The sequence below is a fragment of the Elephas maximus genome, chromosome 13, assembly GCF_024166365.1.
Source record: "Elephas maximus indicus isolate mEleMax1 chromosome 13, mEleMax1 primary haplotype, whole genome shotgun sequence".
Classification (NCBI taxonomy): Eukaryota; Metazoa; Chordata; class Mammalia; order Proboscidea; family Elephantidae; genus Elephas; species Elephas maximus.
Window position 1 is genome coordinate 54,159,941 of NC_064831.1, and position 19,957 is coordinate 54,179,897.

General features: G+C 47.6%; 1 protein-coding gene across 2 annotated transcripts in view; it reads right to left on the minus strand.

The window, feature by feature from the left end:
* DAPK2 (death associated protein kinase 2) overlaps positions 1–19,957 on the minus strand; it is a 156,436-nt gene that overhangs the window by 48,139 nt on the left and 88,340 nt on the right. For both annotated transcript variants that reach the window (XM_049905644.1, XM_049905643.1), the window contains 2 exons: positions 16,417–16,638; positions 7,170–7,308 (listed from right to left, as the gene is read on the minus strand). In XM_049905644.1, the coding sequence (XP_049761601.1) occupies positions 7,170–7,308; positions 16,417–16,638 (361 nt within the window). The remainder of the gene's footprint in view (positions 1–7,169; positions 7,309–16,416; positions 16,639–19,957) is intronic.

Genomic DNA, 19,957 nt, shown 5'->3' on the forward strand with positions numbered 1-19,957 from the left:
TGTCATTCTCCTCTGGCTTTATTTACTTCAGCCAAATAATTCACCCACACACCTGACGTCACCTCCCAAGCACGGCTGGAAGGAGGGATTGCATTCCTGTAGGTGTGTCACCACTGCCCAGCCCTGGGCCCTTGGAGCTGTCGCCAGGAGGTGGGACTGACCCCTGCCTGTCAAAACAAACCACTCACCTCAGCCTGCCAGGTTCGTGTCTCCATAGATCTGGCCAGAGGTGCCTAATGTCATGCCAACTGGAAGCTGGTCCTCCAGCCAGGACCCATGCTAATGGGTGATCCCCACAGGCTGAGCAGAGCATGCGGGGAGACCCTGCAGGATGAAGGCACCCTCGGGGGACTATGTAGCAAAGTGCAAAAGATGAGGGCTTAGAGTCAGGCAGGCTTGGGTTCAAATCCCAGCTTTGCCACTTAAGACCTGGGTGAGACCTGGACAAAACCACTGGGCCTCTGGGAGCCTTGGTTTCTCATCTGTGAAATGGGGACAACTGCCATGGCACAGGATTGTTCTGGGGATTCAGAGAGATGGTGTGTATAAAAAGCAGTGCCTGGAGAGATTTTGGAGAAGGGAAACTATGTCCACTCATTTCAGGGATGCTAGCTAGCATTGACAAACTGCCCAAGGTCACTGAGCAAAGAGCAGAGCCAAGCCTGGGACCCAAGTCTGCTGACCCCGGCTCCGTGCTCTCTCTCACACTGCCTGCTGCTGGGTGAGGCTGTTCAGCTCAGTGGAGCAGGGGGCCAGCCAGGTCTGTGCGATGGGACCAGGAAGCTGTTTACAAACCTTCACTGCAAATGTCAGATCACAGCCCCAGATTATTCACAGAGTGCTGGGCAACCCGAGACAGCAAGGCTGCTCATTGCCTGGCCTCCGTGGGCAGGTTTCCAGGGTGCTGTGGTTCCCTCTACTCCCAGGACGCTGTAGATGGGACCACAGGCAGTCCCTCCCCACAAACCTCCCGAGCAGCCCATGCCCAACCCTGCCTCCACCTGGCATTCAAGGCCCTCCTGCTCCCCCTCCCACCCTTTCCACCTCCAAGGAGGTCAAAACTTAGCTGGTGCCTAGAGTTTAGGAAACCAGTACTAAAGAGGACCCTGTCATTAGACACAGGTTTGATCCCAATTCTGCCCCATGCTAGCTGTGTGATCTTGGCAAGTCACTCACCTCTCTAAGCCTTGGGCCCCTCGTCTGCAAAATGGGAATATTAATATGGGGAGGGGTTCTGAAGAGGGAAAATACAGTTCTAGGCAACCTCTCACTTTCTGTAAAATGGGCACAATGACAGAACCTCTTTCATAGGGCTGTTGTGTGGATAAAATGAGTAAATACATGCAAAGCACTTGGAGCAGAGCCTGCGCTCAATAAATGTGGGCTCCCCTCAGTATCACTACACCATTGCTGCCACCACAATAACCAGCCTGTGTATAGCACTATCCTGTTTACAAAATACTTTCACCTACAGTCTCTGAAAACCAGGGGCATGCTGGAGCTGGTCTCTACTGGCTTATGAGAGCTAGTTACTAAATTTTTTCAGAAATTTTATGAGCTAGTCGTTAAACGGAAACCCTGGTGGCGTAGTGGTTAAGTGCTATGGCTGCTAAACAAAAGGTTGGCAGTTCGAATCCGCCAGGTGCTCCTTGGAAACTCTGAGGGAAATTCTACTCTGTCCTGTAGGGTCGCTATGAGTCGGAATCGACTCGACAGCACTGGGTTTGGTTTGGTTTTTAGTCGTTAAACACAGCCATTATTAAAAATTAAGTTATATAAACTTTATCTTTAAATAAATTACATTAAAAACAAATGTAATACTTTTTTAACTACTACCTATGCTCTTGAAATTGAAAATACCATTGTACATATATTTGGGAAATACTATATAATGTTATGCTACTGCACATCTCTCTTCCCAGCCCCATAGTCAGTGACTTCACGTCAGTAGCTTGAAATCAGCCATGGAAGGTGTATTTACACCACAGAAATCGGCAGACAACACAAATCAGGGTTTGATGTATTGTTTTCTTGATTTTAGACTTACGAAATTTATGGAGAAGAAGTTATTAATGCAGGTTAAACTTAAACGGGTGTGTGTCTGTGGCCTTTACTTTGTGAATAGCACAGAACATTAAGGAAATAGTCTTCCAGCATTCGAAAACTATTGTCCAATTTAGCAGTCACTCATGTTCATTGGTGAATGGGTAAAATTCCTACATACACTTTCATTGTTTCATTTTCGTCTCGTTAACGTAAGCAAAATTGTCAGCCAACATTCTTGTCAGAGCTACACGCATGTATCAACTGCATCCATAGGTTAGCTAATGATACAAGAATTTGGCCAAAACAGGGAAGTGTTCTGTGAAAATCAATCTGCTCTATGGAATTTCCATTGAAGAGTGTTGTATATTTTATTGTTTGCAAACTGTTATGTTACACACCTTTTTATTGGTAAAATGTATAATAAACTTATGTGATCTCAAGCATGCTACTTCTCTGAATCTCAATTGCCTTCTGTGTAAAAAAGTGACAATATTTCGTATCTCAACAGGTGACAGTGAGGATCAAATGAGAGAATAGATGTATAAGTACCTTGCATACTAAAACGTACCATACACATTTAAAATATTATCTGTATCATTCTGTGAAAGCTTGATGAGCAGACCCCATCACACCATGAACGTATAGACAGGTCAAAGGCTGACTTTGGGCAGAGAGGAATTTGGATTTTTGGAGTATCTTGCTCAGGAATTCACTCCTCTTAATGCTGCTTTAAAAGAGCCCCCTCAGAGTCCTGGGTTCTTGGCTTATATACAATTGCAATCGATTTCGATGACTTGTTCTTTCTGCTTAAAATACCATTTAGATCCAAGGACTACCGGCCATTTCTGAATTCTCAAGTTGGATCAAGTTAGGGTAGGGATGGTGAGGGAGGGGAGATCACACCCAGGCTCAGAGCAGAAACTCTCAGATGCAAAATAAACACAAAAACACCCTCTACAAGGACTTTACTTGTGTTGGGAATGATATACCAGGGTGAGGTTACTGGGTGGTACTAAGCTCCATTTCCTGGTAATCCATCATGTGGAAGCCATGCCTGAAGGCGCATGGAGTACTACCCGGTACTGAGGGGGCACCCAGTCCAGTGTCCCTTCCATCTATGTAAATACAGGGCAACGTCATCTAGCCTCACCACCCCCACCTACCACATCAACAGGCCTTTCTGTGGTGCAAGTTACAGCACACACCAGGGTGGTCTCTACTCTGCAGAGGCAGAGAGCTAACCCCTTGGAAGGGAGTGAGTGTTGGTGAGAGCCACAGTACCCGTCTATCTCAGGTGACCTCCCCACTGAGTCTCACTGTGGCCTTCACCCAGTATACAGTGGGTACCTGGCAGGGAAGTGCCACATCTATTTGATGCTTGTCACTCTACCCCATAGCATATAGTAGGCCGCCAATAAATGTTCATGTCACTGAATTTGAACTGAAATCTGCCTGCAACCTCTTTTGCATTTTCCAGGTGAGGCATGAAAGGGCCTTGGGCACCCAGGTATCCATCTGGTCTTCACTCGCTCATTCATTCATTCATCCATTCAGCGCCAAGTGACTTACCTACCACGACTCAAACACTGTCCTGGACACAAGCAGCAGAAAGTGACTTACAGAGATAAACGCTCTCTGCAGAAGTTTGTACAAAGTACAACAGAGGCAGAAAAGCAAGTGAGTTCTTAGTTATGCTTTTAGGAGGTGACAGGGATGGGAAAGGCTTCCCAGAAGACGTAGAGGCATTTCAGCTGGGCCTCACAGGATAAGCAGGAGTCCACGGGCAGAGAGCAGGAAAAGCAGAAGCATCCTGGACTGGGGACAGCATGAACAAGGGGGAGTGAGACCAGAATGTGGATCAGTCATCTTGTTGCTTGAGGCTAGTGTTCTGGAGTGGGAAGGGGTGGATGAGGCCAGAAGGCGGACTAGAGCAGCCCCAGAAAGGCCTGGAGGCCATGCTGAGAATGGGTTCATTTACCCCAAGGGGAACAAGGACCCATGACAGATTTTTAGAAAAGAGCACGCCACGGTCTGTTGCAGCCAGACTGTTTGTTTTACACTCATTGTCCATTCCTCTGTTCTCTGCCACAAGGCAGGGCTCCTCTCATGGCCAGACACACAGCCTCACCATCCCAGCACAACGCCTAGACACGGGAGGAGCTCAGCAATCAGCAGCCTGAGAGAGGTCTTCAGATTCCAAAAGCAGGGCCCAGCGGAGCCTCCCCAACTGTCTGCTCCTTCGAGCTGGAAGGTGAGTGTGGAGAACAGATCATGGGTGGGGGCTCAGAGACCACCTGGTGACTGCATTCCTGGGGCAGCGATGCTAGCCTGACTTCTGTGATGAGAAGTAACAGAATACCAGCAGGAGAGGAAAGCAGAGGCCCTCATGGAGAATGAAAATCAGGAAGAAAAATGTGAATTTTACATGATGGGAAACACCACCAACCAGGAAGTCCACTTGAAGCTACCGGCCGGACCTTCTTCAAAATTCCCTTCCAGCTGGCAGCAAGTTCCAGCCAGGGGTCATGCATATCCACATTCTGGCTTCAGGAAGCGTCTACACAGTCATGAGGTAATCCCTCTAAGTTCCGGCTACTCATCACTTCCTGACGTTACCCAGCTAGGCCTGGGCTAAAGGACTCACAGGTGTGGGGGCCAGAAGGCTGAGTCCACACAGCTCCAAGGACACATGGCAGTGGATGGGGGTTAGCAGCATCCTCACCCTCCACATGTCTAGAGGAAATCTAGACTGTCTCTAGGTTGTGGGAAATGTTCACACTGAGACAGGGGCCAGACATGAGCCCCCACCAGCAGCCCCACCCAGCAACCAAGCTCAGCTCTCTGCTGAGCAATTTAACTGGCTGTGTTTTCCTAGTCTGTCAGGACCCAAAACACTGTAACAAGAGCTTTGTTTTCTGTTCCTGTTTTCTGGGCAGGGAAATAACAATAACAGCTACTCTTACTGGGCACCAATTCAGTATTCAGCACCTATTGCATCTCTCTAATCTTTACAACAGCCCTGCCGGGTAGGTATGATTATTATTATTTGCACTGAGGCTGAAAAAAGTAAGGTTCAATCTTATCCTAGTACATGAAATCCTATGGTGGAATGTGGATTAAACCCCAATTTGACCAACCCCACGCCAGCACTCATCCGCCACAGTGAGCTGCCATTGAAACAAACAAAACAATGTCAACCTGCTGTAGTCTTCCTGGGACTCTGGTGACTCCTCCTACCTCTACCAGGCCCATTCAAGAAAAGACAAAGGAGCCCATTTTGAGGCTGGTCTCCTGGAGCCAGCAAAGACATAAAACAACATGTTAATTGCCCCAAGAATTACAGGAAGGGAGACATAGGTGCAATCCAGGAAGACTACTTCCTGTTTGGTGTATTACCACCCTGAAGTCCAAAGGCCTCCCTGGCCATGCCCTCCTTGAGAGAACCCAACTTTTACCTAGTGACACCTGAGTACAACTCTGCAAGATGTCTTCAGTTGGAGGAATTTAAAACACAGATACTCGTGAGAAGGAATGGGGCCCACTATGAGGGGACTTGCAGCAAGTCACTCCACGAGGCAGACTAAGTGCAGGGGCTGGGACCCGTGTGAAGGAACTGAGCCCACACCCTGGCATGGCTGCTGTGAGACCTTGGGCACATCACACCCTCTCTGGGCTGGTCCCCCATGCCAGAAACTAGGGTGTCATCCTGGATTCTGCCCTCTCCCTCACCTCCCACACCTAATGGGGTACCGAATCCTCATATTAACCTCTGTAACATGTCTTGAATCCATGCCCTTCTCAAATTAGTTTGGCCCTCAGCATGCCTCACCTGGATCACTGCACTAGCCTCCAGATGGTCCCCCAACCTCACAGCTGTCCCCATTCTATCCATCCTCCAAGCCAGAGGGAACATCCTGACACACACATCTGCTCACTGCACCTCCCTGCTCATCTGGCCTCCATATCTCTCAGGGTGAAGTTCAACCCCCCGGGCTCAGCTCCCAGGCCCTGTGTCCGCCTCCTGCTCTCCTCCTGGCGTTTTCTCCAGCCATGCAGTACCTAAACCCTTTGCCTGCATGCAGTTTCCCTGAAGCCATGCAAACTGCTGGCTTCTCTCCCTAGAAGGCCCTTCCCCTCTGCTAACTCCTGCCAGCCTTTCAGAATGTAACTCAAACTACACCTGTTCCAGGAAGTCCTCTCTGATAACTTTTCCCAACCTTCTGTGCTTCTCTCTATCACAGCACTTATAGCTGGTGGTGTTTCTTTGTTGCCTCCTGCACTAAGGTCCCTGGAATAGAAGAACTAAGCCCAGATGGGGACTCCATTGATTTTGCATCTGCAGCAGCCACCTAGGCACCCAGGACAGTGCTTGAAACACAACAGGAATTTCTCGATGGAAAAATGAATGGGTCTCCTCCCTAGTAAAAGGTCAGTGTGGTATCTGGGCTACAGGACAGTCAGGTTTAGGGTGTCACATCAGTCTATGCAATTGAGCTCAGTCACTAAGGGAACCAACCACTCTGTGGTCAAAGTGAACTTTCCTGACCCTGAATACCGGTTACTGCAAAAGATCAGCAGCCCCTAGAAGCAGTTTTACAGCCACAGTTGGGGTTGGGGTAGGGGAAGACAGCCACGGTCCCTGGCCTCCAAGTTTTTCCATCTCCAGCCAAAGGATGCTGGAGGCTGCTTGCTGCTGGGTCTGGAGAGCAGCCAGCCTCGGGCGTCCTCCTCGGGCACCCTAGCTCTGCCCGCTCAGGAGTTAGCTCTCGCTGACTGAAAAGTTCAGTCTTGGGAAATGTGTTTGGTTTCAAGTTTCCTGTCATTGGTCTTCTTATTCAAAAATTACACCTGCCCTGCTCCCCTGAAAGAGACAAGCCGCCTATGGTCTGATTAATAAGCCTCTTGCAGCCAGCCCCTACATGCAGAAAACCTGCTGTGTGAAACAAAACTGAGGAAGCAGACACTTTCCACAGCACACTTTTCTCCACGGAGCTCAGCGTCTTCAACTGTAAGGTGAGGGAGGAGGACCAGTGAGCTCTGGGACCCCTGTAGCAATGACATCCTGAGAGACTGGATCCCTCCTTCATAAACTCTGATTGTTTTCCCTCACCCCCCTCACTGACCTTGAGATCAAAGTGAGCAATCTTCTTGGCATGAAGGTAGTTCACCCCCTCTAGGATCTGCTTAATGAAGCTGGTGGCCTCCTCCTCACTCAGTGACTCCTTCTGGGCCAGGAAGTCAAAGAGCTCTCCTCCGGACACTCTGCAAGACACGGGTGGGGAGGGCCCAGGCCCAGTCAGTCCTGTGTGTACAAGGCCAGGCTGGTGGTACGGCCCCCAAACCTGACCCCTCAGCCACCTATGTCAGAACCCCCCATAGCCACCTCTGTGGCTTTGTCCGGTGGCACCAGGGATTTGCTTTGTTTCTCTTTGCCGTGTTCTTCCCTTTGGGTCACAGAGCAAAGGTCATCCTTAGGGTGTCGCCAGAAGGGCCTCTGATCACCTCCCGGGCCCAGGCCCTGGTTATCCTGGTATTTCCTCCTGCCGCAATATGACCGAGCAGGCAGAAGGCAGAAACAAGTGCTGGGGGGCAACAAACAAGAACAGATGTTGGGCCAGGAGACTGGAGATGTGGGTTCCCGTCCAGCCCTGGCCACTGACCTTGCACAACTCGCTTCCCCTTTCCAAGCCTCAGTTTCCTCACCTGCAAAATGAGCAGAGTAGGCAAGATGGTACCTAAAGCCACTCTTCTTTGGTTTTCTAAGAGGTGTTCTCTTCATAGGCTGACAAGGATATAGGCATGGTTTCCAATTTAAACATAAAAAACCATTAATGATATCCATCTCTAAAAACTCTAGGGTACCACTTTGGTCTTCACATTCCAGGCACTTGCACCCTGTGGTTGACGTCACAGGACTGGAGACCTACAGGATAAAAAGACTCTCCCCTGGTAACTCAGGGTAGCCAGATAAAATAGGAGATTTTTATTTGCTAAATCTGCCAACCCTACTGGGCTTGTTTGTCTTCTGACAGATGCTGGGGTACCCAGCCAGCACCGTGCTTTCTCTAGGGCTCAGGTAGAGCCAAGAATCACCCCAGGAAAAGACTGCAGGAAAGGATCTAAGTCAGGGGATCCAGGACCTCAGGATCACCTGAGAACTTGCTAAAAATGCAGGTCCCCAGGCACTCCTGGAGCTCTTACCCATTTATATTCTCCTTCACAACCAAAACCCATTGCCATCGAGTTGATTCCGACTCATAGCGACCCTATAGGACAGAGTAGAACTGCCCTATAGGGTTTCCAAAGAGCACCTGGTGGATTCAAACTGCCAACCCTTTGGTTAGCAACCAAGCTCTTAACTACTGCACCACCAGGGCTCCAGATTCTCCTTAGAACCTGTATTTTTACAATAACACCAACATAAAAATAACAGTAGCAAATACTCATTACTCTGTGCCAGGAATGGAGCTACATGTTTTGTGCATACTATCTCATTTACTATGAGTATTAGTACTATTACTTTCCTATTTTACAGCTGAAGAAATGGAGGCTTAGAGAGGTTAAGTGACTTGTCCAAGATCACAGAGCCAGTCAGTGGTAGAATTAGGATACAAACTAGGCGGAATGACTCTCAACCACTATATCATACTGAGTGTCCCAGAGGATTTTTATGTCGCAGCTTTGGGAGTCATCTCCCTGCCACCTAGTCCATCCTAAATAAAGAGCATCAAAAACACATCTTTCTTCCTCTCTTTAAAAACATCCAAAGGCACACCTGAACCCACAGATTAATCTCAGCATCGTGAAAAGTGGAACAACCAGAGATGATGTGGTACAGTAGGAAGCAAGCAGCAATACCTATGAAGTATTCTGACCTCTAAAAAATTGAACCTCAATCTGATTAAGCCTCTAGTTCAGTGCTAGCTAACCAAGCTTTCTGCAGTGAAGGGAATGTTCTGTAGCTACACTGTCCAACACACTAGCCACGAGTCACATGTGGCTACTGAACACTTAACATATAGCCAGTGTGGCCGAGTAACTGAATTTTTAAATTTTTATTTAATTTTAATTCAAAAACTAAAGCAATATAAAATATTTCCTGTTGAATATAGCTTGACTGTTTTGGCAGGACTGTATTTCACTTTAACCATCGCATGGCATGTGAGCTGAAATGTGCTTTAAGTGTAAAGTACAAAGTAGATTTTGAAGACTTAGTATTAAAAAAATAGAAAATACCTCACTGATAATTTTTATATTGATTACATGTTGAAATGATAATATTTTGTATATATTGGGTTAATAAAAATAATACTAAATTTAATTCACCTTATTATTATTAAAAAAGACTTCTTATTCAATGACACTACTAGTAAATTTAAGATTACATATGTGGACAGGACTGCCGGAAAAGGTATCTCCTCTATAACTAACTACTAACTACTGGCTTATAGGAAATACGGGGATAGAGGAACCAGTTAAATAACACCATGAGGAAGGAATTAGCCAAATTTAGACTGTGAGATAATCAATAGGGCAAATGACCCAGTTTCCCCCAAAAATCAGTGGCATCAAAAAAGACGGGAAAAAAGAACTGTTATAGAATACAAAAGACATGAGAGATGAAAGAACCAAATACAGTATAAGGACCATATTTGGATCCTAATTCAAATAAAACAACTATAAAAACTATCTTAGAGTCCATTGGGGAAATACAACGATGGACTGGACAGGCCTCACCAGGGAAGTGTTACAGTCCCTCACCAAGGCCTCACTGTTGCTGTTAGGTGCAATAAACACATCATGGTCACATTTTCAAAAACTGTTATCAGAGATGCATACTATTTACAAGTGAAATGACATGATGTCTGGGATTTGCTTAAAATATTACAGCAAACAAACCAAAAAGTTTGGTTTGTAGGAATCTTACATAAATCAGGATTGGAAGAATATTGTTAACTTGAAGCTGGGTGACAGGCAAGTGCTATGGATTGAATTGTGTCCCCAAAAAATGTGTGTCGACTTGGCTACGCCATGATTCCCATTACTGTGTGATTGTCCACCATTTTGTCATCTGATGTGATTTTCCTATGTGCTGTAAATCTTACCTCTATGATGTTAATGAGGAAGGATTAGAGACAGTTATGTTAATGTGACAGGACTCAATCTACAAGATTAGGTTGTGTCTTAAATCAACCTCTTTTGAGATATAAAAGAGAGAAGTGAACAGAGAGACAGAGGGACCTACTACCATCAAGAAAGCAGAGCTGGGAGCAGGGTGCATCCTTTGGACCAGGGATCCCTGTACTGAGAAGCTCTAGACCAGGGGAAGATTGACAGCGAGGACCTTCTCCCAGAGCCAACAGAAGGAGAAAGCCTTGCCCTGGAGCTAGCACCCTGAATTTGGACTTCTAGCCTCCTAGACCATGAGTGAATAAATTTCTGTTTGTTTAAACAATTTGCTTGTGGTATTTCTGTTATAGCAGCACTAGATAACTAAGAGGCCCTTGTGGTGGAGTGGTTGAGAGCTTGGCTGCTAACCAAAAGGTCAACAATTCAAATTCACTAGCCATCACTTCACCAAAGAAGAAATTCAAGCAGCCAACAGACACATGAGGAAATGCTCACGATCTCTAGCCATTAGAGAAATGCAAATCAAAACCGCAAGGAGATACCATCCCACCCCAGCATTACTGGCATGAATTAATAGAACAGGAAATAACAAATGTTGGAGAGGCTGTGGGGAGATTGGAGCTCTTATGCACTGCTTGGTGGGAATGCAAAATGATACAACCATTTTGGAAAACAGTATGGTGCTGCCTTAGAAAGCTAGAAATAGAAATACCATATGATCCAGCAATCCCACTGCTAGAAATATATCCTAGAGAAATAAGAGTTGTCACACGAATAGACATATGTACACCCATGTTCACTGCAGCATTGTTCACAATAGCAAAAAGATGGAAACAACCTAGATGTCCATCAACAGATGAATGGATAAACAAACTGTGGTACATACACACAATGGAGTATTATGCAACGCTAAAAAGCAACGATGAATCTGTGAAGCATCTCATAACATGGATGAATCTGGAGGGCATTATGCCAATCACAAAAGGAAAATATTATATGAGACCACTACTGTAAAAATGCATGAAAAGGTTTACATACAAAAAGAAATGATCTTTGACGGTTATGAGGGAGGGGAGGGTGGGAATGGAAAAACACTTAATAGAAAATAGATAAGTGGAAACTTGGGTGAAGGGTAAGACAGTACACAATATTGGGGAAGCCAGCACAACCTGTACAAGGCAAGGTCATGGTAGCTCGATAGATACATCCAAACTCCCTGAAGGATCTAATTGCTGAGGCCTGTGGGAACCATGGTCTCGGAGAACATCTAGCTCAATTGGCAATAACATAGTTTATAAAGAATATGTTCTACATTCTACTTTGGTGAGCAGCATCTGGGGTCTTAAAAGCCTGTGTGCAGCCGTCTAGGATGCTCCACTGGTCTCACCCCTTCAGGAGCAAGGAAGGATGAAGAAAACTAAAGATGCAAGGGAAAGATTAGTCCAAAGGACAACTGGACCACATCTACCACGGTCTCCACCAGACTGAGTCCAGTATAACTAGACGGTGCCTGGCTACCACCACTGACTGCTCTGACAGGGATCACTATAGAGGGTCCCCAACAGAGCTGGAGAAAAATGTAGAACAAAATTCTAACTCAAAAAAGAAAGACCAGACTTGCAGTCCTGACAGACTGGAGAAACCCTGAGAGTATGGCCCCCAGACACCCTTTCAGCTCAGTAATGAGGTCAGTGCTGAGGATCACCCTTCAGTGAAAGACTGAACAAACCCATGGAACAAAACAAGACTAAAGGAGTGAACCAGCCCTGGGGCATGGACTAGAAGGCAGGAGGGGACAGGGAAAGCTGGTAATAGGGAACCCAGAGTTAAGAACGGAGAGTATTGACATGTCATGGGGTTGTTAACCAACGTCATGGAACAATGTGTATACTATTTAATGAGAAACTAGTTTGTTCTGTAAACCTTCATCTGAAGTATGATAAAAAGAAAGAAAAAAAATCCACCAGCTACTCCTTGGAAACCCTGTGAGGCACTTCTAGGGTTCTCCCTCAAAGCCTCGGAAAGAATCAGCCTGACTGACACCCTGATGTTAGACTTCCAGCCTCCAGAGCTGTGAGACAATAAATTCTGTTCTTTTCAACCACCCAGTTGGCGATATTTGGATACAGCAGCCCTAAGAGACTAATAAAATCCAGTGCCGTCCAGTCAATTCCAACTCATAGCAACCCTATAGGACAGAATAGAACTGCCCCATAGAGTTTCCAAGGAGTGCCTGGTGAATTCGAACTGCCAACACTTTAGGTTAGCAGCCATAGCACTTAACCACTACGCCACCAGGGTTTCCAGGAGACTAATACTGGGGTAAAAAGAGTGCCTACGTTGTAGACTTGTTCCAAAGACCAAATGGTTGGGTGCATCAGTGAAGTGCTCTGCACAGTGACTGGCACACTCCATTGGTAGGGGCTCCGTTGGTGGGGGCTCTGGCCCTGCTGTGGTTGTTTGTTTGTCACATGTGGTAGCATGAGCTTCAGCAACTGGAGAAGGTGTAGGGCATGCAGTGAGACTTAAGTAAGACCTTGATGAATGAAGCAGGGGAACATGGACAGGCAGGATGGGCAGGGGCAGCACATGCAAAGGCACAGCGACCGGCAGTGTCTGCGGAATCAAGGCCCCACACACAGGCCAGGCCCAGAGGTGAAGACCTGCATTGGAATGCTGGTTGTGCCACTTACTGGCAAGTCACTCTCAGCCTCAGTCCTTTTTCATCTGTCAATTGGGGTTAAAATAAAAAATCTCCCTATACAGATGGATGAATGTCAGAAAGTGTATGTTCCTGCTATGTGAGCTTCTCAAGGGCAGGACCATGAACCAGGGTTTTGTCTGTATGTCCCTAGTGCCTGGGACATAAGAGATGCTCAGTAAATGTTTGGGGAGAGAGAGGGGGAAAGGTGAAGAGGGTGAGGAGAGGTGAGAAGACGGTGCCCGGAGCATACTATCTGCTAGGGCTGCAGTGCGTCTCCTCCAGGCGGGGCCTTGAGTGGCCACCTAGGATCAGGGGACAGACCTGGCGTGCCATCTTTCCCACATGTCTGCCAGGTGAGATCACTCTTGCCCCACCCCCACCCCCACCCCCACCCCCATCCAGGGCAGGTGCTGGAACCTAGAGCACTGCTGGAGGAGTAGCCCTGAGTCTGCCCTGCAGCCCAGGTAAAGAATGAGGACAGTGACCCCAATCCTTTCCCAACTTAGACTCAACCTTGACCTTGGGGTAGGGCATATGAGCATTCCAGGGCTCAGCTTTTCTTCTGATAAAACAGGAATGAGAAACAAATGGTCTCATTGCCACCTTCGGGGTAGGGGTGGGGATGGAAGAAATCTTGATGCAATGTTGAATAAATGCTATGAAAGTCTCAGTAAAGGCCCTGACATAAATACCATGCACCTTACCGTGGTTGGGGTGGCAGTGGTGGAGGGCTTCATTTAGAGTCTATGAAGAGTTTGCCACATTTTCAATGTGCTTTTCCAAGCATTCTCCCACTTGAGCCTCACATCTACCCTGAGAGGCAGCTGGAACTACTGCCCCTATTTGGGAGATAGGGAACAATTTTTCCCATATGGCAGATAAACTGAAGCTACAAGAGAGCAAGTGACCTGCCCAAGGTCACATAGGTAGTAAGTGGCAGAACCAGGATTTAGACCTAGATCTTCTCAGCCCCAGTCCACGTTCTTCTCACCACGCTCCTTCCACATCACAAAGCCTGAGTTGCTGGTACAAGAAACAAAGCCTCAAAACCACGGCCCAAGCCCTGGGCAGTCCTCTGGCATCACCGTTCACCTGTACCTGTGCCCTCGGTACACTGGGCTGTTATCTGTCAGTCTCTCCCCGACTAGACTATCTTTGCTTCCACAACACCTGGCACGAGAAAGACATTCAACAGACGTTTGATGAGTAAAAAGCCAAATGGAAGAAAACATTTAGAATACCGACATGACATAGAATAGTCTATATCATACAGACAGTCAAGCTTCGGCATTTGTAAGAGATCTGTCTGGAGCCCTTTGCAAATTTTCAAATGTACAGTGCCCTTCCAAAATGCACAGGGCCTAGTCCCGCCCTTGCTTTTTATACTCCCGGAGCCTCTCAGCCCTGCTGGGTCATGTGAGGCTGCGACTTCAGATAGATCTCAGGGCTGGCAAGGCTGTAGGCAAAGAAGAACACTCCTACGTTGCAGGTGGTACTGATTAATCAACACCATTCTTTGCAAATGAAACTACAAGAGGCCTAAAACTGCCAGCCTTCGGCCTAGTCCTCCCACTCCTTAAAGAATTAACTCAAAGGAAAAGAGGGACATTATAGGAAGAAAACCGTTTTTATGGCAGTAAGATCTGTAATAGTGAAAAGCCAGAGAACAAAAACCAAAAGGGAAAAATATTGGTATGCAATTCAATGAAACCTGATCGTGTCAGTAAAAAGAAAGTTACTTATGGAATTAATGTTAAAAGGGAAAAAGGTAGAGCAGGAAATTGTACAACATAAATAGGTAAAGACTGAGAGGGACCGCAGGACAACATAAACAGCTGTCTTTGAGTGGTGGGATTATGAATGTAATTTTTCATTTGCTATAAATATTTATCTTTAAAGAAGTGACCTGGCCTTCCCAGCAAAGATAGGCTTGTCATTGTCTGCTAGGAATCAGCATGGCAACTGCTAAGCCTTAGCCTTGGAGCAGGCCACACCTGAGGGACCCTGCCAGGCTCTGTCCGAGCCACGTAGCTGCGTGCACCAATTGGTCCTACTGGCCGGGAGGTCTTGCGAGAAATGTGGAGAGAGCAAGGATGATTTCTATGCATTTAACATTGAGGTGGATGATTTCAGAATCAAATGCAAGCGTATGCAAATACCCATCTGCTTCTTAAATCTATCTCCTGGCAATGCCAGAGCATATGTGATCCCAGGTTAAGGGTGGCCCCCTAGTTCACAGATGAGATGCGAAGCTCAGAGGGGTTAGGTGACTTGTCCAAGGTCACAAAGTCAGGGATGGCTAATGCAAAAGCCACCATTCCTCGGCTAACTGGCACACATGCACGTGCTTATGAAGCTCAGAACGTTCCCAGCACAGGGTCTTGCTACCTGACTTGACACAGCTGCTGCAACTTGTGCCAGAACCCAACTCAAGCCTGCTGTCTCCCAGAGCCCCACCTCCTCACTCCATGGAAAGACCTCCAGAGGGACACCAGGGTAGCCAACCAACCCCTGGAGTCTTGGTGTCACCTATTCAACCAAGGACTGGTTAGTCTTCCCCTCTAGGCCAGTGTAAAGCCACCTCACTCATGCTCAGAGCTGTCTGCACAGGCTGTGTGGACTCAAGCCTTGGCTCTGCCACTTCCTGGCTATAGGACCTTGACAGTGACCTGGCCTCTCAGTGTTCTTCTCAGTAAAACAGGGATAATAAGGGTCTCCGTGTGACAGAGGTCTTAAGAGGATTAAATGAGGTAATAAATAGGAGTAAATTACTCCTATTTACATAAGGAGTTCTGGTGGTGCTGTGGTTAAGTGCTCAGCTGCAAAAGGAAAGGTTGGTGGTTTGAGCCTACCAGCCACCCCACAGAAGAAAGATGTGGCAGTCTGCCTTCGTAAAGAATACAGCCTTGGAAACCCTACGGGGCAGTTCTACTCTGTCCTATAGAGTCTATTCTGGCTCTGTATGGTTTCGTTTTGGTTTATGTACATAATAACCTCCTGTTTGTAAGACACTTCCCTCATCATGGTCTTTGTGAGGCGTGAACAAAATGACAAACACGAAGCACCTAGCAAATATTTGGCCTGTAGTAGCTGTTCCTTAAACAATGGCTATGATAATAATAAAGGTGTCAAACAGCACAAATGCAATGGATTTTCCCTGGGGAAAAGGCTGGAGAAGGGCTTCACAGAGTTGAGGATGTTGGTTTTTCCCCTCCCGATTCCTGGGAGTAGCCTCTGCCCCACCGCACCCCCACTTTTCCTCCCCCTCAACCTCCCACATGCCCTCCAGCCAGAAAACGACCCCGACGCCATCGTCCAATAAAAGCCAGACCCTCGCCCTCCCCGCGGCTGCTCAGCAAGCTCACCCCTCCTCCAGCCCGGGGTCCAGAAGGAGAACAAAGGTAACTGAGGCTGAGGAAAGCTGCCCAACACTGACATCCTCTCTGGGCTGACCCTGGGTCTGGTGGCTGCCACCCCCTGGGCCTGTGGGTGGGTGCCCCGCTGTCCCGCCCACACATCCTTGCGCGCCCACTCACAGCTCCAGGATGAGCACCACGTCGGTACGGTTCTCGTAGACGTCGTGCAGCGTGATGACGTTGGGGTGCAGCACCTGCCGCAGGATGTTCACCTCCCGCTCGATCTCCTCCCGCTGCACGCCCCGCCGGCTGGCCTGGTTCTGCCGCTTCTTGATGAACTTGGCTGCGTATTCCAGCCCCGTGCTCTTCTCTCGGCACTTCTTCACGATGGCGAACTGGCCGCTGTGGGGACACAGAGCCACACAATTAGGGAGTCACTGTGGCAATCAGGGAAGTGATTTGGCCGGCAGCCGCCAGGCCACACTAATTCAGGGTCATCAAAGTGTGTCACCAACCAGCATCCCCACCTGGGTGTCAGCCAGGGATGGAGATGGGCCAGGTACCAGGCCTCTCTTCTGTTCCCAGGAATCCTTTACTTTTTAGTATTGCCATTCCCAGTATACAGATGTGAACACTGAGGCCCTGAGTGGTTTAGCGATTTGATCAGGATGACGCAGCCTCATCATTCCAAAGCCTCAGCTAGTACCCAAGTCTAGTACCCATGAGAAGGAATCACAGAGTCCACAGGCTTGTACTGTGTAAAAGAAGGATTAAAAAGGGCGGGGGGGGGGAATAAAAAAAATCAATGGGACCAAAATACAGTAACTATTATTAGTTTGGGTCCCCCGATCTGGGGACAAGTACAAATTCACTCATTTGGAATTGTGAGGGGACAAAGCACCTCTATACTCCTACCTCACCCCTTTGCTCCCACTCCCCCTCCCAGCAAATAAAATCTCAATTATGTGGCCTGAGCCAAACCACAGAAGCACTGAGAAAACGCGAGCATGAAGATCTCAATGTAAAGGTAAGGCCAGGAACTCTGCAGTCTGGTGTGGAGGAAGAGGGAAGTAATCTGACCATGTTAATAGTCATAGTGGGAGCTCCTCACAGAGAGGGGGCTACTGTTGCCCAGAGTTGTGAAATGCTAGGAACCTGAGACAAGGAGAGGACGAGTGACCCACCTGAGGCTTCACAGTTGATGGCAAAGCCAGGCATCCAGCCCACTGTCCACAAAGCCCTTCGGGCACTAGCACTCAGAGCTGGGGCTGGAAACCCTTCACTACAGGGACTAAGACAGTAGTCATGAGATGGTGTCCATGCCAGAGCAGCAGTCAGCGGTAAGCCACCTTCCGAGAGTGTTCCCAGGGCAAGCACCCATGGGGAAGGGTAATGGTCAGCCCTGAGCCACCTTCCCAGAGTGCTCCCAGGGCAGGCACCCATGGGGAAGGGCAGTGGTCAGCCCTGAGCCACCTTCCCAGAATTCTCCCAGGGCAGGTGCCCACAGGGAAGGGCAGTGGTCAGCCCTGAGCCACCTTCCCAGAGTGCTCCCAGGGCAGGCGCCCATAGGGAAGGGCAGTGGTCAGCCCTGAGCCACCTTCCCAGAGTGCTCCCAGGGCAGCCCACCCCACGGGAAAGGGCAGTGGGCAACCCTGCTGCTTCACTGTCTCAGTTCAGGTGACCAGCAGAAGCAGCAGAGTCCCTGGGACTATCCAGTGGCCACTCCTCCTGAATACCCTCCCACTCTCCTAAGGCTACCATCTCCCCATGCTTTCCTTCCTTTAAAAAAATGCTTCATTGAGATATAATTCACATAACATACAACTCACCCATTTAAAGTGTACCTAAAACCAAACCAAACCCACTGCCCTCAAGTCGATTCCGACTCATAGCGACCACGTAGGACAGAATAGAATGGCCCCATAGGGTTTCCAAGGCCCACCTGGTGGATTTGAACTGTGGACTTTTCGGTAAGCAGCCATACCTCTTAACCACTACACCACCAGGGTTTCAATTAAAGTGTACAATTCAATGGTTTTAGTATATTCACAAAGTTGTGCATCCATCAATTTTAGGACATTTTCATCACTCCAAAAAGAAATCTACACCCCTTAGCCATCACCTCAATCTCTCCATCTCCCCCCAGCCCTAGGCAACCACCAGTCTACTTTCTATCTCTAGAGATTTGCCTATTCTGGACATTTCATGTAAATGAAATCATACAATATGTAGTCTTTAGTGACTGGCTTCTTTCACTTAGCGTAATGTTCACAAGGTTCATCCATGTTGTAGCATGTATTAGTACTTCACTCATTTTCATGGCTGAATAATATTCCATTGTAAGGATGTACCACATTTTATTTATCCATTCATCAGTTGATGGACGTTTGGGTTGTTTTCACTTTTCGGCTATTATGGATAATGCTTTTATGAGCACTGGTGTACAAGTTTTTGTGTGAACATCTATTTTCATCTCTCTTGGGTATATACCTAGGAGTGAAATTGCTAGATGATATTATAACTCCATGTTTAACCTTTGAGCAACTGCCAGACTGATTTCCAAAGGCTGCATCATTTTACAACACCACTGACAATGTACAAGAGTTTCAGTTTCTCCACATTCTTGCCAACACTTGTTATTATCTGTCTTTTTGATCATAGCCATTCAGTGGCTGTGAAGTGGTATCGCACTGCGTGCCGCATGTTTTCTTGCCACCCAAAATACACACTGCTTGGGACAGAACTTAGAAAGTTTTATGGTTCAGCTTAATAGCTTAATAAGGGCCTCTAAGGATGTACTATCTAAGTGGCTCTAGGGTGAGAGTCACACGCAGTGAGAGGCTCTGGATATTTGCCTCAACTTCAGAACACAGCTGGACCACTCCATTATTAGAATAATGCTCAGTGAGATAGTCTCCAAAATAAACCTAACTGGAAACAACAACAAAAAGTCAAGCCAAGTAAGCAAGGAATAAACACACGAACACTTAAATAGCATTCTATGGCAACTACCTTAGAAAAGTCACTGAACACATATTCATGTCTCTCTCCATCCCCTCATCCTTCCATCCACTTAACACTGTGTGAGCACCTTCTCTGTGCCAGGCTCTGAGCTGGGCAGTAGTGGACAAAGAAAAAAGGTAAAGACAACAGGTATAGGTAGAACTCTGAGGAGGGAGAGGTCCCAGGGCTGGGCAGGGAAGTCTTTGTAGAGCCAAATTTACATTACATTGTCTACTAACTCTAAGGTTTGAGCTATTTAGGATCCAATATTGGCCCTGAGGAAACCTTGGTCGAGTAGTGGTTAAGCGCTACGGCTGCTAACCAAAGGGTTGGCACTTCGGATCCGCCAAGTGCTCCTTGGAAACTCTGTGGTGCAGTTCTGTTCTGTCCTACAGGGTCACTATGAGTCGGAATTGACTCAACAGCAACTGGTTTTTTTTTTTTTTTAAATTGGCCCTGAGCTGTTCCCACATTAGGGTCTGACGCAGGTGGAGTGAAGCCAGTCCTCCCAAAGCCAAGTGAATACGTTCAGTGTGCTTTCTAACACAGCTGGTCACTTGGAGCCACTTCGGGCCTCGGGGACATAGGGTCCCTTAGTGGATGACAGCAAACACTTAACAAAACTTCCAGTCCCAGCCAGCCTTGAGTCTTAGCATCTGGATGGCCACGCTCTTCTCCTCTGTCTCAGATACCTCAAGGGGCTGCTCACATGGTGTGG